Raw genomic sequence first — 12,875 nt, 5'->3', positions numbered from 1 at the left:
CACGGATCAGCTGGTCAGAATCCAGTGTTAGGGCCAGTTCACAAGGAGTTAACGCGCTCGCATTCTGGCACGTATACACGTGTCAGAATGTGAGCGCTCAAAACAGATCCCATTAATTTCAATGGGTAATGACAAGTGTGCAAAACTGCACGCGTTATATGCCCGTAACGATCCATTGAAATGAATGGGATCTGTTTTGAGTGCTCACATTCTGACGTGTATACGTGCCAGAATGCGAGCGTGTTAACTCCTTGTGAACTGGCCCTTATGGAGCCAGGAGTAGACCGCTCTTCACACTCTTGCAGCTCATGTCCTATTCACTTGACTGAGCAGTGAGCTACAGTAGCATGTTATGCCAGAATACAGTGCAATATGCTTCTGGCTCATGCACAATTCCAACTTAGAAATGTACAGATGCACCAGATCCATCCTTATGCTGGTTGACAAACTTGTTACTTTTAAGGTCTAATGCGTGGGTCAAAGCTCCCCCGATGGTGCATTCAGTGGTCCATTCCCATGAATATGGAGCAGGTCTTATCCTGCTTCGTGTCATTGGAGCAGAACAGATCAGAAATGCCTGTAGAGGGGAGTACTTCACAGATGTCATCAGCATGCACTCTGCTGCAAAATCGCACACCCCCACCCACTCATATGGCACACTGTTGTATGCAAGGGACTGAAGACTTTCTAGTCTGTGTTTATATTACCTGTGAGTTGTTACTTCAGCTGAACCTCTCCTCAAACCCGACCCACCTGGGGGCTATCCATGGAGCGGGGGTTTTGATGCTTCATTCCAATCCAATAATTATAGAGCAGATCCTATCCTGCTATGTGATAGAAGGGGACAGGAACCCCTCCATAAAAGTAACAAATCATGGAAGGCACTTTGTCACCTGCGTGATCCAAATTCTACAACTTATACATTGTGTATCTATCTCAGTTTTCTAGATCTCTTGCTCGATGTCATTCATGCTGCTCACTACAAATGGATAAAAATCAGTCCATGGTGATGTGATACAGTATATCGTGGTGTAGGAGTAACGTTTGACAGTTACCATTGACTTCTCATAATTTCAGGCCAATGCATAATAAATCAAGAATTCCCAAAATTTACTAAACATGTTTTTAATGTGATTTTATTTAATCTGAGATGGTTCTTAAAGTGGCTGTTCCTATCCGTGTGCAGTACCGTACATGTCACTTCTATTGTCCTCAGACCTAATGAGTCACCTAAGTGGAAGAGCTCACGGTGCTCAGAACAACCAGCTCGGCATCTTCTAAAATTGCACTGGTAAAGTAAAACCTGGCGTTTGCTGTATATGATACATCAGTGACGACACTGCCCATATGAAGTCATGTTATTGTTTCAGGCATAGTCTTCTCTTTCCATTGTGTCCACCAGAATAGCATCATCCCTGTATGGCAGGACCTCCGCCCTGTGTAGTCCACTGGACCAGTTCCTCTTCTTGTGAAGGAATACGACTACTATGGATAATACTAGTGCGATTACAGTAAATGTTGCGATCACTGTGATCATCACGGTTTTCTTATCTGCAAACAAGAAATACAAGGTGAGTAAAAAGTGAAGCAATCTGCCTAGTAGGGACACATAATAACCACATTTATTATTGGTATGAATGGAAGCGAGTTCTATGATCACATATTCTCAGGTTTAAAGTGAATATCCACCCAAAAAAATGAGTGCTCCTAGGTTTGTCTTGGGCTGAACCTCACAAATATTCATCAACCCAAATATCAGCTGTTTGAAGCAACTGTGGCATACTGGCACCATGATCACCACTTTCACTTCATGGCCTGGGTGATGTTATGTTTATAGGTTACTTGGTCAATTTCTGCCCTGTTGAAGTGATGGGGCAGAACTGCAATACCAAGCACAGCCACTGAACAATGCACAGCGCTGTGCTTGGTTTTTATAGAAGAGACCGCTGTGCTTGTCTAAATACTCTGGTCTCTCTGATTAGCTGATATATGGGGATCCCGAGCGTCAGGACAGTGTCTATCTTTAATTGATGAACTATCCTAAATTCGGGTGCATTTGTGTATATAAATATATTAAACGTTACAAAGACAGTGACACATTGCAGACTTACCAAATGTGTGGTTTTCTTTTGAAGTGTCTAATTGAAAAAGAAAATAACGTTTCAAGTTATTCATCTAGAAATATAAACCTGTAAAGTTACAGATGATCACATGACTGTATGTACAGCACTGGGAGATGTGTAGGGGGCTTTATTCTCAGCGCTATCATTTTTTAAAGAAGTGAGAAAATATCCTAACCAAGTGCCCCCAAATTAAGGATCACTTATAAATACTAAGGGGGTGCTCACACTACCGTTGGTGTCCGTGGCTATTGTCCGTACAAGATTTTAGCAACGGACACTAGCTGGTCCGTTTGCAATTTCCATTCCCTGTCGTCATACAGCAGCACTGGTCCGGTTAGGCTCCGCCCGCTTGCGGTTAGACCGTGTTTGTGTGGCCTTATTTGGACCACACTTGCGGCCTTGTTTAGCCGCGCTCGTGGTCTGGTTGCGCTGTGGCCTGTTCCGGCCAGACTGGTGGCCTACTTGCCACTTACCTTAGTGGCAGGTTCTTGCAGCCTACTTCCGGTCGCTTGGCTCCACTTCCAGCCTGCTACTAGGCTGTCTGTCTGGTGAGGGGCGGGCCTTGGGCCGTGTTGGTTATCTCCCCGCCCCTTGCGGCCAGCTCCTTGTTTGTGGGGTAAGATCTTTGTGTTATCCCTGCTTTTCTTGCAGGGTCTCAAGGTTCTGAGCCCCTTTGTTCTCATTATGTTTTGGAGTGCAGGGCTCTGTTGGCAGCGGGTGGTCACGCCCCTTCTGGCCCCTTCCCTATTGGAGATCCTCCTCTGGAGGCTCTGGGCCTTAATAGTTACTAGTGGGGCTTGCTGGCACTAGCCTGTATTTGTGTAGCGGTTGCTTCATTGCTTTGGAGCTTCTTGTGCTATTCAGCTCAACAATTCAAGTGCTGGGTGGCCTCTTCCATGAGACTTCATGGTGAGTTTTTTTTCTTTTTCATGACCGTCCAGCCGTTGGACGGCCCTTTTTTCTTTCTCTTTTCTAAGGACATCAGGGATTCCATTTCCCACATCGCCAAGAAACAGCGCACTGATAGGCGCTCTTTGCCATTGCTGGTGCGATTAACCATGGACGACCAAACTGTCAATTCCAGCAGACCCATACTCCCCATGGATAAGATGGGGGGGAAACTGCTGAAGTCCAACCGCTCAGGCGACCAAGATGTTGATGGGGAAGCCTCCTCGTCCACCTCTGGGGGGCGGAGGGCCTTCCATGTGGACGCAGCCCTAGCCAGGTTGATGGAAACATCCGGAAAGAGCTCATCAAGCCTCCAGAGTATTTAGAACCCTGTATCCGATCTCACCATCCTAGCTGGATCGATGGGGCCCTCCACCTAAGGTGGATATGGCCGTGGCGAAGCTCTTCCGCTGTACAGTGGTACCTCTGGAGGACAGTTCTAATTTGCAAGACCTGCTGGACTGACACGTGGACGGGACCCCCAGGAAATGTCATTCGGCCTGCTCTGCGCAAACTTCTACATAAACCACCATTCATTTCAGTGGGATTTTATCTTTTGTCCGTTTGTGTCTTTTAGTGTCCGTTTACACCCATGTCTGTTTTTTCAAGTGGACACAAAATCCTAAATGCAGAACTTTCTCAAAATCTCATCCACTTAGCTAGTACTGTAAATCCGAACCACCAAATCCGCAGCCTATTTGTTCGATGTGGATGAATCTTTATGGTATTTGTCATCCTAAAAATCCCATTGAAATCAAAGAGAACTAACCTCATTTAACAGAGATTCTGGACCAAAATTTACTGCACTTTATTTAAAAATTATGCTATTTTCTGCCTAACAAATCTGTCTCCTACCTTACTAATTTGCTGTTCACTCCCTGTTACTAGGGAAGTTCCTTCTTTAGAAACCAACAGGTTCAAGACAGAACACAGGAAACTGAGGGGGAGGGAAAGTCTCTCTTCATAGCCTCTGCATGTTGTCACACGTCTTTCCCTGTCTGTTCACTGCAGTGAGAGGAAACTGCAGCTTCTCATAGCTCATACTGAGTGTAAGTAGAGTCTATGTACAATAAGCAGCTTTCCTTATTACTTCAGATTTCTCTTTTTTTTCCTGTACCAGGGATTTTTTTAGCTGCATCATAATCTGGATTTGTAATCCAGTGTTTCTGGATCTCCTGTATTAGGGTAATTTGGGATTTTCTCTGCTATTTGTTTGCCGTGTAATAGTAATGGATGGGAGGGGTAAACTGCTCTGTATTATACATAGTCCCTGCCTCTGAGAGAAATGTAAAATGTGTTGCAGCCATAATAGGGCTATTAGGATAGGTTATCAATATATTTAGCCCAGAAAACCTGTATGTATGTATTAGTGCTGCATGCCCTAACTCCATACAAATACTCACATTTACATAGGGCTGCTGATTCCGTAGCGCTATCACAGTCCGTGACGTCCCACAGGCCGTTCTGTGTATTCATTTTTACACAAGTGTTCAAGTCATTGTCACCTAATTTTACTTGTCCCCAGTTGAAGAAATTGACTTCAGAGTTGTCAAACCATTTCAAGGAGTTATCTGTGATAAGGTATAAGGTGAGGTTTATATCCATATGTGTGACAAATCCTGGTCATTTAAAAGGGGGTCTTTCACCATCTCCAAAAGCTCCCAACTTTTTGACTCCATCAATATGTTCCCCCCAACGATTCTGTTGCAATTGGAATTAGTTATATATATAATTTTTTAGCCCTTGCCATTCATGAGCAATCAGTGCTGTTGGTTTCAGAATCCAATATGCTAATTAGTGTCTCTACTGTCAGGTGGGCGGTCCTGGGCTGGAGCAGATAGTCTGGAACTGCCCACTTGACAGTAGAGAGCTGAATTAACATGCTGGGTGCTGAAACTAACAGCACCCATTGGTTGGAAATGGCAGGGGCTAGAGAGAAAATTTCAACTGTGCCAAAATCAGTGGGGTGGAATTTAGGCATGGAGATAGAAACCCTTTATCTATATGTAGTGCCAAATGCAGGATGAAAGCCGAAAAGATTTACTTGATCTCCCAGTCCAGTAACCTTGGCACTAAATATAATATATACATCATATAAACAAGGCTATAATACAACACAATCCATGGTGCAGTGGTCATGTATAGATATATAGGTAATTTACCATCGCTGTCATAGAACATGCCCAGTAACACTTCTGTCGGACCTTTCCATTGACCTTTGAATGTTCTAACCAGGAATGAATTCTCCTCCTTTGATCCGATACTTATGATGTCAGCGCCAATATCTAAGGAACACATACAGACATTATGGTATTTACTGCAGAGATTTCAGTGACTATTCTGTATAGAATGAGTTTGTAAATATCCATACTGATCCCTTAAAAACAATCCTATTGAGATGTATGGAAGAGATTTACCCTAACGTAGGATTGGGATGTAATTAGAGGGAGTCTATCAGGTCCAAAAATACCTCCCAAACCAGTAATAGGACCATGTAGGGGTCTTTAGTAGAAGCCACAACTTTGTGGCCATAAACCGAAGAAGCAATGCAGAAATAAACATCTTTATAAGGATATGCAAATCAATCTGTAAGTGCACTGGGGGTGGAGCCTGATTTCCTGGATTTACTTACATACAGCTACAAGTGCCATGACTTTTTTTTTTTTTTGGTAGTCCTTCCCCAGTTAGTTTCCTTCAGTCTGTTTGTATATGAGACATTGCATGTGCAATTGGATTAGCTTTCTAGTATCCTGCTAAGGTGTTGCTGACTGCACATGGTTTGCTGTCTGACTTTGTCCTGTCTTTCCTCCTATACCTTGCTGTAATACCTGGTACCAGAAAGCTAATCCAATGGCCTGTTCCTAACTACTGAGCCTGTGCTGCCAGTCCTGAACTGTATAGTGACATTGCACGAACTCTGCCTGCCCTGACTCTATGCCTGTCCACTGATGACGCATGTACACTGCCAGTCCTGACTTCTACTGGTCTTCAGATTCCCTTCCTGCCTGACACACACGTCATGTGGAATCATGTCATACACCATGTCAGATGCTTAAGTAGTTGTGCTTCAGTAGAGAAGGGCTGTTTAGTGAAGCCACTTAAATACTGTGGCTGTCTTAGGGTAGGGCCACATGTGGCAGCACTGAAGGAGCTGAGCGAGCAGAAACTGCTCTTATGTTTTTAAGAGTCTGCATGATTTTTCTTGCAAACAGATCTGTCATCTACAAAGGTGTCGCCAATACAACTCTTTTTTTTCTGTCAAAATCTTGTGGTCATATTACAAGCATGCAGCTAGATTTTTTGGCCCACCACAACCACATCAATGCCGCCCCATGAAACTCTACACTTAAGGTATCTTCAGACTTATCTAACAAGGTTTGATATGGAATGTAGATTGGAAATTACATATCTAAGTAAAGTGCTGCAGAATATGATGGCGCTAAATAAATAAAACCAACTCTTCTCTGTATTTCAATCATCTGCCATATTACAATGTTTCCTTTTGTATTTACCTTTGCAGAGTTGTCGCGCAGGTTCAATACTCAGTGAATTCTTTGATGTCACACTGACCAAGGTATAACAATTTTTGTGAAACTGGACCCATAATGGAGGGGGACATGCTGTGTATTAGATAAGGATTAGAGATGAGCGAACACTAAAATGTTCGAGGTTCGAAATTCGATTCGAACAGCCGCTCACTGTTCGAGTGTTCGAATGGGTTTCGAACCCCATTATAGTCTATGGGGAACATAAACTCGTTAAGGGGGAAACCCAAATTCGTGTCTGGAGGGTCACCAAGTCCACTATGACACCCCAGGAAATGATACCAACACCCTGGAATGACACTGGGACAGCAGGGGAAGCATGTCTGGGGGCATAAAAGTCACTTTATTTCATGGAAATCCCTGTCAGTTTGCGATTTTCGCAAGCTAACTTTTCCCCATAGAAATGCATTGGCCAGTGCTGATTGGCCAGAGTACGGAACTCGACCAATCAGCGCTGGCTCTGCTGGAGGAGGCGGAGTCTAAGATAACTCCACACCAGTCTCCATTCAGGTCCGACCTTAGACTCCGCCTCCTCCGGCAGAGCCAGCGCTGATTGGCCGAAGGCTGGCCAATGCATTCCTATGCGAATGCAGACTTAGCAGTGCTGAGTCAGTTTTGCTCAACTACACATCTGATGCACACTCGGCACTGCTACATCAGATGTAGCAATCTGATGTAGCAGAGCCGAGGGTGCACTAGAACCCCTGTGCAAACTCAGTTCACGCTAATAGAATGCATTGGCCAGCGCTGATTGGCCAATGCATTCTATTAGCCCGATGAAGTAGAGCTGAATGTGTGTGCTAAGCACACACATTCAGCACTGCTTCATCAAGCCAATACAATGCATTAGCCAGTGCTGATTGGCCAGAGTACGGAATTCGGCCAATCAGCGCTGGCTCTGCTGGAGGAGGCGGAGTCTAAGATCGCTCCACACCAGTCTCCATTCAGGTCCGACCTTAGACTCCGCCTCCTCCGGCAGAGCCAGCGCTGATTGGCCGAAGGCTGGCCAATGCATTCCTATGCGAATGCAGACTTAGCAGTGCTGAGTCAGTTTTGCTCAACTACACATCTGATGCACACTCGGCACTGCTACATCAGATGTAGCAATCTGATGTAGCAGAGCCGAGGGTGCACTAGAACCCCTGTGCAAACTCAGTTCACGCTAATAGAATGCATTGGCCAGCGCTGATTGGCCAATGCATTCTATTAGCCCGATGAAGTAGAGCTGAATGTGTGTGCTAAGCACACACATTCAGCACTGCTTCATCAAGCCAATACAATGCATTAGCCAGTGCTGATTGGCCAGAGTACGGAATTCGGCCAATCAGCGCTGGCCAATGCATTCTATTAGCCCGATGAAGTAGAGCTGAATGTGTGTGCTAAGCACACACATTCAGCACTGCTTCATCAAGCCAATACAATGCATTAGCCAGTGCTGATTGGCCAGAGTACGGAATTCGGCCAATCAGCGCTGGCTCTGCTGGAGGAGGCGGAGTCTAAGATCGCTCCACACCAGTCTCCATTCAGGTCCGACCTTAGACTCCGCCTCCTCCGGCAGAGCCAGCGCTGATTGGCCGAAGGCTGGCCAATGCATTCCTATGCGAATGCAGACTTAGCAGTGCTGAGTCAGTTTTGCTCAACTACACATCTGATGCACACTCGGCACTGCTACATCAGATGTAGCAATCTGATGTAGCAGAGCCGAGGGTGCACTAGAACCCCTGTGCAAACTCAGTTCACGCTAATAGAATGCATTGGCCAGCGCTGATTGGCCAATGCATTCTATTAGCCCGATGAAGTAGAGCTGAATGTGTGTGCTAAGCACACACATTCAGCACTGCTTCATCAAGCCAATACAATGCATTAGCCAGTGCTGATTGGCCAGAGTACGGAATTCGGCCAATCAGCGCTGGCCAATGCATTCTATTAGCCCGATGAAGTAGAGCTGAATGTGTGTGCTAAGCACACACATTCAGCACTGCTTCATCAAGCCAATACAATGCATTAGCCAGTGCTGATTGGCCAGAGTACGGAATTCGGCCAATCAGCGCTGGCTCTGCTGGAGGAGGCGGAGTCTAAGATAGCTCCACACCAGTCTCCATTCAGGTCCGACCTTAGACTCCGCCTCCTCCGGCAGAGCCAGCGCTGATTGGCCGAAGGCTGGCCAATGCATTCCTATGCGAATGCAGACTTAGCAGTGCTGAGTCAGTTTTGCTCAACTACACATCTGATGCACACTCGGCACTGCTACATCAGATGTAGCAATCTGATGTAGCAGAGCCGAGGGTGCACTAGAACCCCTGTGCAAACTCAGTTCACGCTAATAGAATGCATTGGCCAGCGCTGATTGGCCGAATTCCGTACTCTGGCCAATCAGCACTGGCTAATGCATTGTATTGGCTTGATGAAGCAGTGCTGAATGTGTGTGCTTAGCACACACATTCAGCTCTACTTCATCGGGCTAATAGAATGCATTGGCCAGCGCTGATTGGCCGAATTCCGTACTCTGGCCAATCAGCACTGGCTAATGCATTGTATTGGCTTGATGAAGCAGTGCTGAATGTGTGTGCTTAGCACACACATTCAGCTCTACTTCATCGGGCTAATAGAATGCATTGGCCAATCAGCGCTGGCCAATGCATTCTATTAGCGTGAACTGAGTTTGCACAGGGGTTCTAGTGCACCCTCGGCTCTGCTACATCAGATTGCTACATCTGATGTAGCAGTGCCGAGTGTGCATCAGATGTGTAGTTGAGCAAAACTGACTCAGCACTGCTAAGTCTCTGCATTCGCATAGGAATGCATTGGCCAGCCTTCGGCCAATCAGCGCTGGCTCTGCCGAAGGAGGCGGAGTCTAAGGTCGGACCTGAATGGAGACTGGTGTGGAGCGATCTTAGACTCCGCCTCCTCCAGCAGAGCCAGCGCTGATTGGTCGAGTTCCGTACTCTGGCCAATCAGCGCTGGCCAATGCATTCTATTAGCCCGATGAAGTAGAGCTGAATGTGTGTGCTTAGCACACACATTCAGCTCTACTTCATCAGGCTAATAGAATACATTGGCCAATCAGCGCTGGCCAATGCATTCTATTAGCTTGATGAAGCAGAGTGTGCTCAAGGGTTCAAGCGCACCCTCGGCTCTGATGTAGCAGAGCTGAGGGTGCACAAGGGTTCAAGTGCACCCTCGGCTCTCCTACATCAGAGCCGAGGGTGCGCTTGAACCCTTGTGCAGCCTCGGCTCTGCTACATCAGAGCCGAGGGTGCGCTTGAACCCTTGTGCACACTCTGCTTCATCAAGCTAATAGAATGCATTGGCCAGCGCTGATTGGCCAGAGTACGGAATTCGGCCAATCAGCGCTGGCCAATGCATCCCTATGGGAAAAAGTTTATCTCACAAAAATCACAATTACACACCCGATAGAGCCCCAAAAAGTTATTTTTAATAACATTCCCCCCTAAATAAAGGTTATCCCTAGCTATCCCTGCCTGTACAGCTATCCCTGTCTCATAGTCACAAAGTTCACATTCTCATATGACCCGGATTTGAAATCCACTATTCGTCTAAAATGGAGGTCACCTGATTTCGGCAGCCAATGACTTTTTCCAATTTTTTTCAATGCCCCCGGTGTCGTAGTTCCTGTCCCACCTCCCCTGCGCTGTTATTGGTGCAAAAAAGGCGCCAGGGAAGGTGGGAGGGGAATCGAATTTTGGCGCACTTTACCACGTGGTGTTCGATTCGATTCGAACATGGCGAACACCCTGATATCCGATCGAACATGTGTTCGATAGAACACTGTTCGCTCATCTCTAATAAGGATAGGATTTATTAGAAAAAAAAATCAACCAAAAAAACAACACATAAACATTTATGACAAATAGAAATAACTAGTCCTCTTATATCGGCAATAGTATATAAGGACATCGTGCACATGCCATAGAGGCGGCCCCCGCAGTTGGTTGTGAGCTTTCTGTGGTTGGAGGGGCTTGTATATAAAACATGATAAGTGTAGCTCATTACCTAATTCAAGGGTTTGGGGATTATTTTTTTTGACACATTTATTCGGTTCTGCATTGACTGCTGTTCTACAAAACAGTTTGCAACAAATTTACAGGAAGATTCAGATGGATATTCGTTCCATTTGGTAGATTTGGAGAAAAACAACTTTGAAGTCTTGCAAATGATGCAATTGGTGCACGGTGGGAGGATCAGCCCTTATTATACGGGATGGCGCAGGCAGGAGATAGTTGGATTCTGAGTGGCAAAAGCAGCATCAGCTTAGAAGCTGAAGGTCCGCCCCCATTGCACCAAAAGACATCAAAGCTGTTTTTCTCCAAATCTACAACAGTGACAGACATTACATTGATAGAATGTTTATCACTGACATAGCAATGACATAAGGGGCCAAATGAAGTCTTAAAGATGGCGAATTGCCTCATAGGAGGATTGGAACACTGGAGGATGAAGCAGCGGCAGCAGATCCCAGGAAAGGTGAGTATTGTTATTTTTTATTCTCTAAACACCGTCCCTTTCCTTGGTTTATTTTAATAAAAATTTTCCCCTGACATATCAAATTCAGACTGAACAAGTTCGGTCCAAAACATTTTTTTTTTTTTTGCCAAACTTCACTAATATTTGCAAATCTGAATTTGTGACGTTTGCTCATCTTTAGTTATATTGTTCTATATATAATTTTTTATTTTTATAAATGCCACGACAACACATTCAATTATTTCTTTCGTTCTTAGTCTTGCACAATGTGAACTTTCCACTAAATTTTTTCGGTGCCAGCACATTGTGAAACAGAATGTAAAACAGAATGTCCAGGGCACGGGCACTTTGTGTTAATTTACTGCAAGTATAAAAGAAATCCCTTGTTACTCTGCTCATGTCTTATAAACCATTGATGGACATACCCTGAAGAGCAGGAGCACCCAAGGAGCTTGTGGAAGACAGTGATGGCTGCGGGACATACACTGTAACGTCTTTCAAAGTCAAAATAACTAAAGATGGGCGAACCTCACGAGATTTGTTTTGACAAATATTTATAAGTTTTGGGACAAACATGTTCAGCATGAAATGGAAGTGTTATTATACTGTGTTATTTATACTCACCTCCCCTAGGCCTCCACTTATACTCACCTCCCCTGGGCCACAGATTCTGGTGCCTGAGGTGCCCACAAACAGTTTTTCTAATCTTGCCACAGGGGGTCACTCAGTCATGACATTGGCACGCCCCAAGTGACCACATGTGATTGGGCCTTTGCAGTGGGGCAAGTAACAGCAGCTAGAAGAGGAGAGTGCCAGATACTGTAAGGAGCCCCATGTGGCGTAACACCACAGCAAAAACTGTTGCATCTTACAGTACCTGCAACTGCATTCCCAGCTACATATTGCAGAAATGTTTTGATTCACAAAACTGTTGCAGTTTTGGAAATCACAGCATGTCACTTATACCTATGGAAATGCCGGACGTTTCCATATAGGTATAACTGAAGCAGAAAGTCTGCAGATTATCTCTACGGACTTCCTATGAAAAGCACTGCAGTAAAAACCACAACACGCTTCCAGTTTTTCCCACAACGCTTTTTGGCTGTGGGCCTTAGCCTTAAGGCTACTATTGAAAGTTCAGATGAGGCAAGGCGATGAGTCCATAGATATGGAGGATATTGTCAATTGGAAAACTGAATGCGCAATGTTCTGGATTATTTATAACATAGTAATAACGTTTAAGTTTGCCATGTGGTATCACTTACCATCTTCTTGTCCGGGTGCAGACTGACCAGATACACAGCAGAGTGCAGAGAACAGACATATAATCAGTGCAGCCCCTGTGTGTCTAGCACTGACCCCAGCAGTCACATCAGACAACGTCCTCCTCATACCGGCTGTCGATGTCCCCTGTAATCTGAAGCAGAGGAAGAAGAATGCAGCAGAGCCGATGGGGTCGTCTGGAATCTTTAATCAAATATCAATTGCACAATAATGTGAAAAACAACTTGTGCTCCACCATTTCTGTGCTCGATCAGGAAGGGGGACGGGACACAACTACTCACACGCCTGTAAACATTTCTGTTTTAAAGAGATATTACACATGTACAGAGATGCTTGAAAGTTTGTGAACCCTTCATGTTTAGCCCATTTCTTTATCTTCTGTTTATGACATTTTGGCACATCCTGACCTTCATCTAGTTCTGTATAATAGAGAAACACTGAGCAGTATACTCAAACTAGGGGTTAAATCTGACAATGTCTACATGGGGGG

The 12,875-nt window shown here is 45.1% G+C and overlaps 1 protein-coding gene across 1 annotated transcript; it reads right to left on the bottom strand.

Annotated features, from left to right (window-relative positions):
• Positions 1–1,160: 1,160 nt before the first annotated feature.
• On the bottom strand, positions 1,161–12,637 carry CD302 (CD302 molecule). Its single transcript, XM_075284509.1, has 6 exons — positions 12,367–12,637; positions 6,584–6,691; positions 5,234–5,356; positions 4,475–4,642; positions 2,112–2,138; positions 1,161–1,551 (listed from the first exon to the last, which is right to left on the bottom strand). Exons 1-6 carry the CDS (start codon positions 12,491–12,493, stop codon positions 1,367–1,369), a joined length of 738 nt encoding a protein of 245 aa, XP_075140610.1. The 5' UTR covers positions 12,494–12,637; the 3' UTR covers positions 1,161–1,366.
• Between the last annotated feature and the right edge of the window lie 238 nt (positions 12,638–12,875).

Source organism: Leptodactylus fuscus, chromosome 8 (assembly GCF_031893055.1).
Source record: "Leptodactylus fuscus isolate aLepFus1 chromosome 8, aLepFus1.hap2, whole genome shotgun sequence".
Taxonomy (NCBI): Eukaryota; Metazoa; Chordata; class Amphibia; order Anura; family Leptodactylidae; genus Leptodactylus; species Leptodactylus fuscus.
The sequence above is the reverse complement of the archived record's forward strand: the minus strand, read 5'-3'. Positions and strand labels throughout refer to the sequence as shown.

What these genes read in the sequence shown, in the direction of transcription:
- CD302 (XM_075284509.1), bottom strand. Translation starts at nt 12,493, where the DNA reads ATGAGGAGGACGTTGTCTGATGTGACTGCTGGGGTCAGTGCTAGACAC. An exon ending in TGCGCGACAACTCTGCAAAG is followed by an intron (nt 5,357 to 6,583) that starts GTAAATACAAAA and finishes TGTGTTCCTTAG; the next exon opens with ATATTGGCGCTGACATCATA. An exon ending in ATCAGCAGCCCTATGTAAAT is followed by an intron (nt 2,139 to 4,474) that starts GTGAGTATTTGT and finishes TTTTTCAATTAG; the next exon opens with ACACTTCAAAAGAAAACCAC.